Source organism: Aspergillus thermomutatus, assembly GCF_002237265.1.
Source record: "Aspergillus thermomutatus strain HMR AF 39 chromosome Unknown NODE_83, whole genome shotgun sequence".
NCBI classification, from domain to species: Eukaryota; Fungi; Ascomycota; class Eurotiomycetes; order Eurotiales; family Aspergillaceae; genus Aspergillus; species Aspergillus thermomutatus.
In genome coordinates, this window is record NW_020798132.1 from 19,920 (window position 1) to 35,224 (window position 15,305).

Sequence of the window (15,305 nt, forward strand, 5' to 3'; positions counted from 1 at the left end):
GACTCATTCATAACAGCCAGCACCATGAAGCTGTCCTTTTCTTCCCACAGCTATTCTGCATGATCTTTGCGACATCGGTCATGTATCTCTTTTTCGTTTTTCTATTTTCATTTCCTTTTCCTGAGTTTGGGACGATATCTCTCATGAACCTTTAAAGAGGCAAGGAATGCGGCGCATATGATTTTGACATTTCAATTTCCAGCTTAATTACCCTCACCAGCATTAGCTGCCGGCCGCGTTGTCTGAAACGTTGCCTTTCCTCGTGGAATCGAGCATTATTTGGTCGGACATGTTTGAAACCACTTACTTCTATAGCTGTATTCTGCAAGAGAACCATTTCACCTGATCGGATTTCAATACCGGCAACTTGTTCACTTTCTACTTGGAACTCGTCCGATCTGCTTTTCCTTGGGTCTTTGAAGCAGGTCAATTTGACGCTGTTTTCTGTAATATTCTGAGGAGCGCATCAAGCTTTCAAAGCTCAATTATAGGTCTTGCCATGGGCAGCTTCGGCATAGGATATAATGAAAGGAATATTCTTGAACTGGAATTCAATCGATCGTCATAGAACAGTATTAATGGTTCAATTAGTGGTGGTACATATCGCTGACGGTACAATCTGCAGAGGCACGGGACGTCTGGATAGACAGCAAAAGGAGTGCTTTTCTCTATCGATGCTTATGCGAGACCTTTCAAAGACAAACGCCCTGATGCATTTTGAATACCAGCTGTATCAAGACATCACATATGGAAAACATGAGCGTCCGTGGAGATGCCAGTATTGAATTGCTCTCCGCGACTATTCCGCACAATTTTTCTTGAACTTCGGTACTTCAAGAGGCTCCTGTGTCAGATTGTTAGCCAAAGAAGTCACGATCCGGCAACTTGATTGGCGGCAAAGGTGCAAATAACATACTGATAGAGCTCGTCTTTTTCGATTTGAAATGACTTGTCGATCTTTCTCCGTTCCCATCTGGGCACTCTTATTGCTCTGGGCCCGAACTGTAGCACCAACGCAAATAGCGTTGCGACTTCCCTCGACCTTGATTCCTGTGTTGATCTTGATCTCAATCGGTGCGGTCTCTTGGTCTTCTGCAGAGGGTGCTAGCCGGCCCGAATCATACAACGCATTGATGATGGAGGTTGCCATTTCGGTCAGTCTAGCCTGGCGTTGCTTCTGAACCGAATGCAAAGCGTCCGTCTCAGAAGCTGCTGATGACGCGGAAGAAGAGGAAGAGGAAGATGGAATCTCGGAATTCATTGAATTAGAAGCGCTCGGCGTTTGCTGAGGACGGCCCGCCATAGATGGGATCATGATGGTGTTGCCGTTGCCCACCACATTAATGGAGGCGTCAATGCTAATCGTAATAGGACTGGAATTGGCATTCGGGCAGGTATCCCAGGCCGTTTCCTCGTCGTCGATTTCTAGGACATTCTGTCTCTCTCCTTGGGGTGAACCTCGTGGGACTGTTGAAGAGTATGGGGGTGGTGGTGTGCAGACGACGCGATTGCGCGTATTGGCGGCCACTTCTCGAAGCTTGTGGGAGTGATGCAAGAAAGAATCCGACGGTGGCAGCATTTTTCTATACAAGCAAAATGTCTTCCAAAAGGTATAGCGGCAGCTGAGGCAATGCGCAGGCAAGGCTTGGGAAGTAGAACTTAGATATGATGCTGTGGTTTGAAGAAGCGTACTTAGGACGGTATCACAGGAAGTAGATTGAGGATAGATTAGAGGAAGCTATCTCTCAAAGCAAGATGAGATCTTGCCCGTTATATAACCCATGATAGACATCAGCAGCACGTAGCTCAACGTCAGTTGGAACAATAGCATGCAAGATGTTATTGATGCAGTGCAAATGACGACAGCCCACTTTTCCCAATAGTCGGGCGAATAAACGCGGTACAGCAATAGATGCTGGCACTTGTGTTCCTTTGCTAACAAATAAAGTGTGGTTGGTAACAATGCCCCCAGCCTCCTTATTGACTTGGTATTGTTCTTCCCCATCAATACGGAGGTGTGGTGCAAAAGTCCTCGGCAGTCACGTGACCTGCTACATACAATCTCTGAATGCTAATTGGCTGTAGGTATGTGGGTCCGACAATGACTTTTGCACCACACCTCCATAGGCAGAATAGGATCACGTGCGGTCAAGGTATTTGTCAACCCCCCTGAACATCAGCCCAGTCAAATTGTTCTAAAAGGGATAGAAAATAGCAGAAGGTTAACGATTTTATTGATACAATCCCAGTCAATGATGGAGGCTGGAAGATGGGTAGATGCAGAAAGATAGGTAATGAAACATTCATCACTCTATGAACAAACAAATGAGGCAATGAATGCTACCAAAAAGAAGTACACCCACTGCCATGTCCAAGATTGAATTGAGCTCAACACACCTTGAATGCTCCTTAGTCTCACATGTTTATTCAAAAAGGGACGGCTGAAAACCAATTGGGTATAATGTCCAATAACCAGATAGGCTCAAATTCCGCCATAATTCCAGCTCGCATAGAGAGAGTTATCGTCGCCCAACCCTGCCCCAGTTGATGATGCACTGGGTATATCCCTGGGCGCTTCTTTCGAATTCGCTATTGAATCGACGGTGTCCGGTATAGAAGGGTTCACTTGCGGAGGATCTGCTTGGCACATTGCATTGCGTCAGGCCTTCGATTGATGTCCAACAGGTGCACTGTCATCCCGTATGCAGTATACTGGGCCCCTCCAATGTATCGGACTTACTGATATCGCTGAATGCAACGCTACCGGGCTCAAACTGATGTGGTGGTATTGATGTCTGTTGCTGCTGCGATTGTTGCTGGCCACCGGGATAATATTTACCGCCAGGATGTAGTGACTGCGACGTCTGGTCATGAATTAGCAAGAACAAGAGCCGATATGACTAGACCAATTTTTACCAGCGTTCGTGTCACGCCAGCCGAAATATGAGAGATCACGGACTGGTACTGACTTCACGAAACTCGTCACCCTCGATTTGAACTTCGCGATCCCGGATGCGACGCATCAGCGCGAGGAAATTACTCTGTCTGAACTTTTCGCTCTGATCGTGGCTGACACTATCAAGTAATTGTCCTGCGGTCCTAGCGAGGTCATCCGCATCGTCAAGCCGGCTTAGCGGGTCGTTCTTGTCAATTTGTGGTATAGTATCTGACCCGATCTTGATTTGCTCCGGGGGCTCTTGAGCAGTGCTTAAATCCGGCTCGATCGTCTCGCTGACAGGCTCAACCTTTTCCCCCGTTAAGTTCGTTTCCTGCAAGGCCATGTCCGCTCTCGCTTGTTCAAATGCAGCTTCGAAAGCCGATTCATCAAATGTCTCTGTGGCCTGTTGCTGGTTGGTTGCCGTCTCATGTACAGAGGGCAGAGCGTTCATTACCCCTCCATGCGTGGGATAATGGTGTGAGAAAGACGGTTGGAAGCCTCCGGTATACTGCTGATGCTGCTGGATAGGTGCTGGGCGTTGCTGCTGTTGATTCAGGAATTCATTGTGCCAACCTTGTTGTGACATCGCCGACGCTGGAGACGGGCCATGATGCTGCTGGACGGGATGGGAAGGTCCTGAGATCTGTAGTCTCTGAAAGTCTGCGGCCCAGGTCACATTCTCGGCATGGCTGGCCACCGGAAGCTGGGGGGTGTGTGTTGAGAAAGGTCCTGAATGTTGTAGATTGGGAAGAGATGGTCCGGCTTGATTGGACTCAAAAGTAGTAAACTCGGAATCTAGGACACCGTCGCTCGAATTCTGTGATCTAAAGCCCTGTCAAAGAAAAAGGTTCAGCCAAACGGTTTGATCCAAATCAAAAAGCGTTCCGGGAGAGTCGCAACACTGCTCACCTGAGAGGGCGACTGCCGGGAGATCAGCCGATCCTGTTGAAGAGTCCTATCAACAGATGCATGTTTCTGGAAATTTTGCAAGGCATTTGATGGTCCGCACAAAGCATCACTCATACTGTCGATGATTTGAAACTCGGTAGCTGGGGGAGGAGAACAAGTCCTTGGAAGGTGGAAGAGAAGACAATGTATGGGTGATCAATGGTAGGACAGAAGATATGCTACGCCTCAACTGTGGGGAGGTGCAGAAGAGAAAAATGCCCCAAGATATATCTATTCAAAAAGCAGAAAAGTAAAGTGACTGAAGAACTATAGTACTACTCATGCAAAAGGACGAAGAGGCAAGATAAAGACGGGGGACACGCCGAGAAGCGCCCGTGGGGTAGGTTGACCGAGGGTCAAAGCCGAGGCCCGTCTCACGTGCTCCTATGCGCGACCGGAGGGCGCTGACTCAGCCTCCAGCTGATAAGATAAGATCACAACTTGTGCGGCTCCTCCTACCAGAGGTACAGTGAAACGGACAAGCTGGCGGTACGGAGTACGGAGTACCTACCTGCCTGTTTCGACCCTCCACCGCCGCTATCTTCCCCCCTCCCGGACTCGTCTAGAACATCAATACAGCGAGGTTGTGCAATCAATTGTTCTTCTGCTACCTTGAGCGAATTTTTTTTTTCTCTGTCTCAGTAATACTTGCTTCGAGCGGTCCCATTGGTCATCATGGTATGTTTATTTCCAGCAGCTCTTCTTCCCCTTAAGCTTCGCATTGTGCTCTTGTTGACGTCTCCAAAGGCAGCTGCTCAAGTTATTTCAAACTCTGGTCATGATGATATGATTGTACGTGATAATGCGCCATGTAGGCCTCTTGATATTGCATCACAACCCCAGGAACTAACTGAGCCGGTCCTTACTTGCAGCACGACGCCGGATTGGACTATTATGGCCGCAGATTGGCAACATGTTCGTCGGATAAGACAATAAAGATTTTCGAGATTGAGGGGGAGACACATCGCTTGGTTGAAACGCTGAAAGGGTGAATCGCCTCAACTCTACTGGCTCAACTTTCTAAACGCTAACATGGGCATCTTCGGAATCAAAAGCCACGAAGGCGCGGTGTGGTGTGTGGCATGGGTAGGTTTGAGGGTCCATCTCGTGCGGAGTCTCCATTTCATTTGCATGGCTAATATGTTGTCCACTTTCCGTCTCAGGCTCACCCCAAGTTTGGCACAATTCTGGCCTCCTCTTCGTATGATGGAAAAGTGCTTATCTGGCGTGAACAACACCAAAACGTGACATCCCCCGTTGCAGGCAGTACCTGGACAAAAGTTTTCGATTTCTCCCTCCACACTGCCTCCGTGAATATGGTTTCCTGGGCTCCACACGAGAGCGGATGTCTCCTCGCTTGCGCTTCTTCAGACGGGCATGTGAGTGTCCTCGAGTTCCGCGACAACAGCTGGACTCATCAGATTTTCCACGCTCATGGAATGGGCGTGAACTCGATTAGTTGGGCCCCGGCAGCGTCTCCCGGTAGCTTGATCAGCTCGAACCCTGGTCCAGGTCAGCAGCGGAGATTCGTTACCGGTGGCAGTGACAATCTGCTGAAGATTTGGGATTACAAGTACGTTTGCCTGAGACGATTGCCAGTTTTCCTGGATTTGAAACCGACGGTTTTACTAATTACTGGTCTTATAGCCCGGAAAGCAAGACTTACAACCTCAGCCAGACGTTGGAAGGTCATTCGGACTGGGTCCGTGACGTTGCCTGGTCACCCAGCATTCTGTCCAAGTCTTATATCGCCTCTGCGTCTCAGGATAAGACTGTGCGGATCTGGACCTCTGATGCATCGAACCCCGGCCAATGGACCAGCCAGCAGCTGGAATTCGACACTGTCCTGTGGCGGGTTAGCTGGAGCCCTAGTGGAAACATCCTTGCTGTAAGTGGAGGGGACAACAAGGTCAGCTTGTGGAAGGAGAATCTGAAGGGACAATGGGAGAAGGTAAAGGACATTGAGGAGTAGATTTGATCCTTCCTTCGTTGATTTTCATTTGCCTGTTATCATATTCCCATCTTATTAAATGGTCAAAAAAGACTGGTCCACTAAGACGTCTCCATCCTGCATTCAATTTTGCATTTCATCCCGACGGAGGGAAACTTTGAAAACAGCGAATCATGGGGAAAGACGAGATTATCGAAGCAGCAAGAAGTACACCCCGCCGAAACTTGCGATGTGTCTCAACGCAAAATGAGTCCTCACGCATTCCAGAAAATGAAAGGGCCTCGGGCAGTCGGTTCTATCATATCAATCCATCGTCCCATCATGATCGTTCCACTGGGGAGAATCACTCCCTCGTATCCATGGATCCAATTGAATTCGACCTCCAAATCATATGGCGGCCACGCTTCCTGTGGAAAACACAGATCCTCCTTTCCCTTTCCAGATGTCTCGTCATCGTTTGGTATGAGCGGAAGTTGTTCCCTGTCCGCATCGTATATGGCAAAGCATATACGGCGCCAATTGGGGAAGCCACCGTAAGCCGTGGGAATGGGTTCTGTAAAGCCGCGCACCAGGTATGTTGAATCGTCATCAGATCCTTGCTGTGTCTCAATGCCTTGAAAGTACGAGCAATGCGTTCTCGACCCTATGATAGGCATGATGGAGTCGAATAAGGTCGGCCAATTCAACGGGTCAGGATCTAGTTTGATTCGCAAAGTCTAAACGTGAAATCAATCTCAGCCACCTATAAATTGACTGATGGGTAGGTAGACCTTACCATAGGGTCGACCTGCGGCAAATGTGTCTCCAGATCGGCGCATGTCTGACGGTGTTCCAGACGACTCAGCGAATCTGGATACGGATGGATGCACGCTATACAAGAGATTCAATCACTTCAGGTTAGCTTCTTTCTGTAGTACGCTCAGCAGAACAAAGAGTCCTTCATAACTGACAGTAGTACCCCAACCAAAAAGTACTAAGGCAAAATTTGCTGTCGGCCAGAGGTCGGGTGGCTTTCGGTCGCTGACACAGCGATGTATAGGAGGAGTAGAATGTCACTTCGTTCGGATTGAGGAGATGGCGAAGCCAGAAGTTGCGAATGTGCAAAATCTTCTCCAGATCCAGCTTCTCTACGTTCACAAGCGGCTCACTAATATCGACCTGGAATGAATATACAGCACCAATATCATAGTCATTCCTGAGGCAATAGAAGGCCATAGACGGGTCCAACGCCAAATGAGTGAGGCACTAGAATATTCGATGAGACTGTATCCAATTTTGAGACGAATATCCCAGGTGAAGGGCTTACTAGCTGAACAGCGCAAAACAACTCAGAAGGCGCATCGGCCTTCGTGTTGCCATATCCGCTCAAAGGTCGGTTAAGGAATTCCGAGTTGTACAGTGTCTTACGAATCGCCTCGAGGAGCTTGGAGGCGGCGTGTTCGTCTGTGGAGGCTGATTCAAGTGCTTCGAGAAGTATGTCTCTCAGCACTTCCAGCCACAATGTTTGCTCCTTCTTCTGACCGTATCGGAAGTTGATCTTCTGAGACAGCACAATTGAACAAATCTGATACTCAACTTTGAGCTCACTTGAAGAACGTCCCTGAGGGATACCGTAAAGGTCCTTGAATCGCTGGCGCCAGATGGACGAGTGAGCCGGTAAGATCGCCCTGGCTAGGTGGACACAGCACGACGCTAGATTGGCTATATCGACATCGCTCGGGAGAAGATATGCAATATACTGAATTATCTGTGTTGAGGTCGTCAGACACTAGTCCATCTAGCAATTAACTCAAGGCAAGTACCTCTGTTGGAAGCTGCAGTAAGAGACTAGCGTTTTGACGACCCCGAGCTCGTGGGCCTGTTCTTCGCTGGCTTGTTTCTCGACGGTGGCCCTGAGTGTCAATGTAGGTAGCTAACTCGTGATTGTCGCGCATTTTGGACATGATTGCTTGTAAAGAAGAGTGTGTGGTTCGGGTGTCATGCAAAGTTGTGGTAATAAGAGACGCAGGTTCGTGGGTGGACCAACGGGGATGTTGAAAGGGCCCTTCGCCGTATTGAGATATCCAAGAGTTGATTACCTCAAAAGTGAGGCTTCTATGACTGGTCTCTGGTAATTGAAATAGATGAAGATAAGGTGAGTGGATGAAGTTGGTGGACAACCGCTATGTCGGCTTCATCTCAGGCCGCTCATCTGTCTGCATCTTTTAAGCTGTCAGGTTTACTCAACGTCTTGCACTCTGCATAGATTGAAGGTAGCTCCTCACCTTCAATGTATAGTTTCTTGTCGTCTACCTTCTAAGCCCGTACATCCCTGGTGAGAGCAGATATATTGCTTTGCGCCTCTCCGTCTCACTCCGCTGAGGTGAGGATAGCACCCCGATTTGGACTGTACGAATCGAGAATCACTTCATCTCATCTTCCGAACCAGCAACACTGATGACTACCTACTCAGTATGCATACCTACATTGGGGTCGAAAGGAGTCGGCCGCAAGACACAGACATCGCGCTATTCGAATCATGCATGATGCAACATTTTTATGCATCTCACTCTCAGGCCCATATATAATAGCATAACGGCAGTAAATTAGAATCGAATCTCTCTCGATTATAATGGAACCATCGTTTCCTACAACCCTTTCATCCGATTTACAGAGATAGACAGAAATTGGACTTAGGGGTTACCTGAAGCTGGTGCTTCAGGAGGGGCAGGTGAGTCGTATCGGTCGACTGGAGCCACAATCGTTCTTCATACCTTCACACTCGATTGGTAATTGATCTTCAATCTAATCCATGGCCCACTTTCGCTGGTACAGCCTATGAGAGTATCCAGCATCCACCAGTTCTTTAGCAACCTAGGCGGCACTTTGACGACCAAATTAAGTCCGTGGAGCAACCTCATATACGGAGTACGGAGGATATAAACTCAAATAGCCCCCACACCATCTGGCTTTCCACAATGATCAGGGCACTCCTAACCCCCCAACTTCCCCAAGTCTGGCTTAGTCCCTTCCCATCACATGTCCAAAAAATCATAGAACACAGGGATAATGACGAACATCAAGGTGGCAGTCATAACCGGCGGCAGTAAGTGTACTGCACAGGTATTGTGCGGTCATGCCATCACACCTCTTATAGCGGAAGTAGCTCAGGACTAACACCCGTCTGAACCATCAGCAAGCGGTATAGGGCTTGCAGTAGGTAAAGCCCTCGCCCATCGCGCAGAATGGCACGTCTACCTTCTGGGATCGAAGGAAGAACGTGGCCTGCAAGCCACTAAGGAGATTCCTGAGACCAAATTCTTAAGGGCGAACGTCAGCGACTACGCCGATCTCGCGAAGACTTTCGATGCTATTTTTAAGCAGACCGGTCGTCTGGACTTTGTCTTTGCCAATGCAGGGGTTGTAGAGGAGTTCGACTTCTACGCAAGACAGCCCAAGGGGGAAATGCCTCCTGGATTGGACCTGACCACAATCAATGTAAATGTGAACGGCGTCATCTATGCCAGCTACCTTGCACTTCAGTATTTCCGGCAATCACCAGGCCAAGGGAAGGGCTGTTGCTTGGTTGTGACCGGAAGCACGGGGTCTTTCTATCCCTCAGGCTTCACACCAATATATGCAGCTAGTAAACGTGCGTTCATGGATGTCTTCATCCCACTACAGATGGCATCTCTCTCCTGAGCTGACATTTATTCTTGCTTGGCATTTAGATGCGGTGCTTGGTTTCATGCGTTCCATTGCCACTCACTTTTTAAGGGACGGCATTCGAGTCAATGCTCTGTGCCCTGGAGCGGTGCGGACGAACCTCCTTTCCGAGGAAACTTGGAAGCTATTTCCGGATCAACATCTTGTCCCCATGGAGGTGGTCGTTAAGATAGCCCTGGCGTTTGTAGATGGCGAGGAGATGGTTGACTCGAAAGGCACCAGAGTTCCCGCAACCGGCCTCCACGGCTGTGCAGTGGAAATAACCGGTGAGAACTATTACTTCAGAGACCAGCCAGAATGGGCCGATGATGCGGTCAAAGAAGTGATGATGGCAACTATGGCTCCTAGTGTCAACCAGTGAGAGGGACTCGAGAGACACAAAATGGGTAATCCGATCAGGCCAGGGGAGATCGTCATGACATCCTTCTCCAGAAGTTACTGGCAGATCCTCTCGCCAAAGCTTCTCAAAAATTCTGGTTGAGTGCGTCATTCAATTAGAATAGAAGCCAACAAGACCTAAGTAGATGTCTGCTCATAGACCTAGACTCAAGTTCAGTCTAACCCATTTGCGCTCTACCGCGATTCCTTATCAAACTTTCTCTGACACCCCAACCGTTGGCGAGAAGGCCTTTGACTTCCTCCAGGCTAAGACCGCTCATTTCCGGGTAGATGGCCCAGACGCCAAACCATCCAACAACACAAACGCCTGCATAGACACTAAATGTCCAACCCGGAGAAAGCCAATCCATCATGGGCAAGAAAGTGAGTCCGACAATGAAATTGGACGCCCAGTTCGTTGCAGTCGCGAGAGCTGATCCAAGGGAACGCACATTCAGCGGAAACAACTCTGACTGTTGCCAGGGCACGTTGCCTAGTCCAAGAGCATAGGAGGCGGTATACACAGAGAGGCAGAGAAGTATGGCGATTGGAAGAAACGACTTATTCGTGAAGCCATTGTCGGATTGGGCCGCCGATCGCGGCTCAGAAGAAAATCCTGGCAGCTCCATGGAGGCGAAGGTCAAGGCACAGATAATTAGTGATACAGTCATGACAGGTATTGAATATAACAGAATGCGACGCCGACCAATCCTATCGATCAACGCAAATGCCAACAGCGTAAAGAGAAAATTGGTCATAGCCACCGATAAAGATGTAAGGGTGGGCGAGGAGAAGGAGAGCATGGAGAAAATAGTCGCCGAGAAATACATGAGACTGTTGAAGCCGCAGAGTTGCTGTAGTCCTTGCAGCATGGTTGCGATTATCAATGCTCTTCTATTTCCGCCAACGCGAAAGAGATTTTGAGCACGCTGCGCAACGTTCCCAAGCCACGGTATCCTACTCCCATTGGTACTAGATTTGATGCGGTCCATCTCTTCTTCCTCTTCAGCTACCTCGAGCTGGATACTTCGCACCACCTGCTTAGCGATCTGATGGTTGTCAGAGTGGCCCTGATAGACCCTGGACAACACATGGAGAGCCTCTGCCTCAAGCCCCGCCTGGACCAGCCATCGGGGAGTTTCAGGTAAGACAAGGACGATGGCTAATTGCAGCACAGCTGGGAGAGTTCCAAGGCCAACAATCCAGCGCCAGCCACTGGTGCTTGTAGAGAACAACCAGCCAACGATGTAAGCTACAACCTGACCACCGGTGATGAAGAGGCACAAGATAGTCACGAGTCTTCCTCGGGCATGGGAAGGCGCCAACTCAGAGATATACCTGCCGAAGATGATGGTCAGTTATTTCGTCAGAATAACGAGCCTCACGATCTAGAGTCATGTGGTCTCAGAAGACCCCATCTTCCTTCCTAGTGGAAGATGCGCAGTTGACCTACAAAGGAGTAACCAAGCTCGCAGCACCGACGGCTAGACCAACAACACTTCTCCCGAGTATCATGCCCCATACTTGGCCAGTAATAGCCTGTATCAAGGCTCCCAGAGTAAAAAGAACATCTGCGACAAGTATAACTCTCCGACGACCGAGCTTATCTGCCAATATTCCAGCCAAGGGACTCGCAAGTAAAGCGAAGAGACTCGTGCAAGATGTGATCAGGCTCTTATCTAGGGTCGTTAAGACACGGTTTGAGAGATCGGAGCCAATAGACACGAGGGTCGAAGAGATGACGCCTGTACTGTACAGGACGTATATGTCAGTCTATTTGTTGTGTGGATTTGCTTGATTCGTCTTCGGCAAAAAAGAAGAGTCCAAAATACCAAAGAACTTACTCATAACCAAATAGAAGCCCACTGATACCGGCTGAGAATGTTAAGGCCCAAATAAATAGGCCGCCCGAGTCCCCTAAGTCCAAGCTCAAGATCTGACTGTCAGCGGCATCGTGACGATTGTCATCAATGGCCGCTTGCTCTGTTGGAAGCAAAGGGGCATCGGGCGCCAACTCCTCGTTTGCATCACCGCGATTCATCGCTTAAGTTTCTTTTTTTTCCACAGCTAGGCATTGGTAGTATACTGACTACAGCAGACAGTGGTCTACTGCTGTCGCACGAGGTTGTCGATAATTGAGGTGGATAAGGCAGTTTATTGGTATTGCAGGGCACATTAGTGGCTTCAAGCTCACGGGGCTGGCAGCTGACGGATCCACTCCACCCGTGCTTGAGATATTATCGGCGGCGAATCTTTATCTACAACAGTAATTCAAGGAGACTAAAGGCTGATAAGATTATGATATCAGCCGCTTTGCAAGCTTTGAAGCTGACTTTGATTTAAATTTGGTCAATGTATGAACAGCTTATCAACATCGTCCCCTAGTGTTGCGCTACCACACCAGCCTCGTTGGCCTGAGCGCTGATCATCTTCTTGTAGGCGTTGACAGTGCCATCAAACTTGTGTACAGTACCCTTGTCACAGACCCAAAGACTGGTGCAGACATTCTGCAGCATCGTCACATCGTGGGATACCATCACCACACCTCCTTCGAATTTTTGCAGCGCTTCGGAAAGCGCATCCATACCCTCAATATCCAAGTGGTTAGAAGGTTCGTCAAGCACAAGGATGTGCGGGTTAGTCAAGGACAGGCAAGCGAATGCGACACGCGACTTTTGACCTCCAGACAACAACTCCATGCGCTGAAGACCAGTAGTTCCGGTGATACCGAAGCTAAAGACGAATGTCAGTCGACATGACACGACTACCTGGGAATAGGAAGAAATTTTGGGTCAAAACTTACGCTCCCAGATGCCGTCTATATTCTTCATCCGTCTTTCCTGGATAGGTCTTGGCCATGAAGCTCACCGCACTAGTAGTAAGATCCAGCGCGTCGACATGGTGTTGAGCAAAGTAGCCGATTCGCAATCTTGCATGCGTTGAGATCAAACCAGATGTTGGCTGAAGTTGACCCGTCAATAGCTTCAGCACCGTAGTTTTACCAGCACCGTTTGGCCCAACAATACCGATACGGGAATCGAGCTGGACATCGAGTTCCACGTTCGTGAGGAGCAGTTTGTCTTTACTATAGCCGAAAGAGACATCCGACATTTGTACAATCGGAGGGGAAAGCTTCTCAACATCTGGAAACTTGAAGTGGACAACATAGTCACTCTCTGGCGGTTCCAGGACTGGCATTCTCTCCAGTTTCTTGATTCTTGACTGCGCTTCCGACGACTTGGCGGCATTATAACGGAATTTGTCGATGAAGGCTGGCGTCTTTCGTCAGCAAACATGCAACCAGATGCCACAATAGGGAAAAGAATAACTGACCTTGCAGATGGGCGCGTTCTGCCATTTGTTTTTCATATTCGCGCTTGGCCATCTTCTTCCGCTCCTCCTTGGTGGCGTAGAAGGAATCTGCAGCCTATTAGTAATCTCATTGGAGGCCAAAGGGTGAATACTTACCAAAGTTGGCTCCCTTGTAGTAGTCCAGTCTTTCGGAATGTTGGTGCACAATATCTGTGGCAACCTCGTTGAGGAACGCTCGGTCGTGAGAGACTACGAGGATAGTGCTGGGATATGACTGGAGGTAATTGGACAGGAACGTAATGGACGGCACGTCCAACATGTTTGAAGGTTCTGTATCAAGTTAGAACAACATTGATACCTGACTGAGAAATGAGGGGCACGGAGCTTACCGTCAAGCAGAAGCAAGTCCGGCTCGCAGAACAAAGCCCGTGCCAGGGCCAGTCTCATTCGCCAACCACCAGAGAACGTCTTCGTAGCATATTGCTGTCTCTCCGGCGAGAAGCCGAGCCCGGCTAAAATACTGGCAGCGCGAGATTCTGCCTTGTCCGATTCCATCTCGGCCAGCTTGGAATAAATGTCGTTCAAGGTCATATCGAGACCCTCTCTCTCATGGTCGAGCCTGGCAGCATCTTTCGATGTGTCTGCCATTGACGATCTTTCCACTTCAATCGCTGCAAGCTGTTTGCTGATTTTCTGCAAGTCGTCAGCTAACTCACTCTCAACGGAAGAGGTCATAGAGAGGGACCCACCTCTTGCTCTGCAAGAAGACGCTTCCGCCAAACATCCGCGTCCAGAACAGCTTGGAGTGCCGGGGTATCATCGCCCGTAATCTGAAAACTGATGTCAGCAACAAATGCCAGAGGGAGAGCTGACTAGATAAGCGCACCTCTTGCTCGACGTGAAGAATTGAGATGTGGCTGGGAATGGCTACCTCTCGGCGACTCAGAGCACGTAAGAGAGTAGACTTTCCGATACCATTCTGACCCACAAGACCATAGCGACGTCCGTAAGCCAGGGTAAGGGACGCGTCGGTTAAGATGCGGAGACCGCCCACGGAAATGTCGATGCTGTCAATCTTGATATCTTTGCTCTTAGACTGCGAGTCCGATCCCAGCTGAAGTGGGTTGACAGCCATGAAGAACTCTTCATAGGACATGGTGCTGTCTGGCTGGTTGAGAAGACGGGATGCTTCGTATTGCACTGTTTTCATCTGCTTCTTCTCCTGCTTGGCACGAATCTTCCGTTCTGCTTTTTCGAGCTTCTTGCGGTCCACTCGGGACTCTACCTTTCTGGAGTTGGCTGACTCGAGATCCACATCACCTCCAGCAAGGCCGAGGGTGGAGGACATGTTCCTCTGGGAGCCGACATGAATGGCCTGGTCCAGCTTCTTTGCGGTGAACGGCATCTGCCTGCGCTCTGCATCAATGCCATCAGAAGAACTCAGTGAGGAAATGAACTTCTCGACTAGGTTCCGAATGGCTTTTTCATTCTGTTCGGAGAAGTCTCCAGAAGCGGAAACAAGAAGCTCTGTCACCATGTCGGCAGCTTCCGACAATGGCGATGGAGCATTTGCATCCTCGACATAAGCATTCGAGGCGTGAGTCAGATAGCCCTGGTTTGTGTTAGGATATGAATATCAAGCGCATGACGATAGACAATCTGGGTACTTACCACAGAATACTCCGAGATCACACGATCCAAGCCAGGAATCTGTGCTTGGAGTTCCGCCTCCATTTTCAACGACCGGGATGTCGCAAAGATGCGAAAAGAACAAAGGAAGGCAGGGAAGCTGCAATACTACGACAGTCTGCCGGAGTTCTATAAATTTTCGTTGAAAGGCGAGCTCTATCAACTCCGCCTGTTGCGATTCAGATGGAGCGCCGTCTTTTTTGTTGTTGGCAGATCTTGGGTGGCGGATTTGTGGATGAAGAGCTGTACCGAAGCGGCGGCTTAGATGACTTGAAGTCTTGCACGCTACTCCAGACACTCTGACTATTCTACGAACAGTCCTTCTAGTCTGAGAGGGCCGTTGAATGAGAATATAATGACTATAGATCAGAACCAAAGACTAGG

At 49.2% G+C, this 15,305-nt stretch overlaps 7 protein-coding genes across 7 annotated transcripts; 2 read left to right on the forward strand and 5 right to left on the reverse strand.

Annotated features, from left to right (window-relative positions):
* Positions 1-799: 799 nt before the first annotated feature.
* Positions 800-1,579, reverse strand: CDV56_103095 (uncharacterized protein; the record flags this gene model as incomplete). The annotated part of the gene is made up of 2 exons (XM_026756714.1): positions 800-844; positions 917-1,579. 2 exons carry the CDS (start codon positions 1,577-1,579, stop codon positions 800-802), a joined length of 708 nt encoding a protein of 235 aa, XP_026614822.1.
* A 1,043-nt stretch (positions 1,580-2,622) lies between these two features.
* On the reverse strand, positions 2,623-3,961 carry pex20 (the record flags this gene model as incomplete). Its single annotated transcript, XM_026756925.1, has 4 exons — positions 2,623-2,690; positions 2,741-2,864; positions 2,970-3,770; positions 3,848-3,961. The coding sequence occupies 4 exons, from the start codon at positions 3,959-3,961 to the stop codon at positions 2,623-2,625; spliced, it is 1,107 nt and encodes a 368-aa protein (XP_026614823.1).
* A 600-nt stretch (positions 3,962-4,561) lies between these two features.
* Positions 4,562-5,858, forward strand: sec13 (GTPase-activating protein SEC13; the record flags this gene model as incomplete). Its single annotated transcript, XM_026757117.1, has 5 exons — positions 4,562-4,678; positions 4,759-4,874; positions 4,942-4,972; positions 5,050-5,459; positions 5,534-5,858. 5 exons carry the CDS (start codon positions 4,562-4,564, stop codon positions 5,856-5,858), a joined length of 999 nt encoding a protein of 332 aa, XP_026614824.1.
* A 233-nt stretch (positions 5,859-6,091) lies between these two features.
* Positions 6,092-7,780, reverse strand: CDV56_103668 (uncharacterized protein; the record flags this gene model as incomplete). The annotated part of the gene is made up of 5 exons (XM_026757287.1): positions 6,092-6,553; positions 6,613-6,707; positions 6,788-7,082; positions 7,144-7,584; positions 7,640-7,780. The coding sequence occupies 5 exons, from the start codon at positions 7,778-7,780 to the stop codon at positions 6,092-6,094; spliced, it is 1,434 nt and encodes a 477-aa protein (XP_026614825.1).
* A 1,105-nt stretch (positions 7,781-8,885) lies between these two features.
* Positions 8,886-9,903, forward strand: CDV56_103951 (uncharacterized protein; the record flags this gene model as incomplete). Its single annotated transcript, XM_026757570.1, has 3 exons — positions 8,886-8,922; positions 9,013-9,468; positions 9,548-9,903. The coding sequence occupies 3 exons, from the start codon at positions 8,886-8,888 to the stop codon at positions 9,901-9,903; spliced, it is 849 nt and encodes a 282-aa protein (XP_026614826.1).
* A 196-nt stretch (positions 9,904-10,099) lies between these two features.
* On the reverse strand, positions 10,100-11,961 carry CDV56_104072 (putative MFS myo-inositol transporter; the record flags this gene model as incomplete). The annotated part of the gene is made up of 3 exons (XM_026757691.1): positions 10,100-11,258; positions 11,374-11,670; positions 11,765-11,961. The coding sequence occupies 3 exons, from the start codon at positions 11,959-11,961 to the stop codon at positions 10,100-10,102; spliced, it is 1,653 nt and encodes a 550-aa protein (XP_026614827.1).
* A 340-nt stretch (positions 11,962-12,301) lies between these two features.
* On the reverse strand, positions 12,302-14,966 carry CDV56_104282 (putative AAA family ATPase GCN20; the record flags this gene model as incomplete). The annotated part of the gene is made up of 8 exons (XM_026757901.1): positions 12,302-12,653; positions 12,724-13,192; positions 13,254-13,340; positions 13,389-13,562; positions 13,622-13,925; positions 13,982-14,062; positions 14,119-14,844; positions 14,904-14,966. 8 exons carry the CDS (start codon positions 14,964-14,966, stop codon positions 12,302-12,304), a joined length of 2,256 nt encoding a protein of 751 aa, XP_026614828.1.
* Between the last annotated feature and the right edge of the window lie 339 nt (positions 14,967-15,305).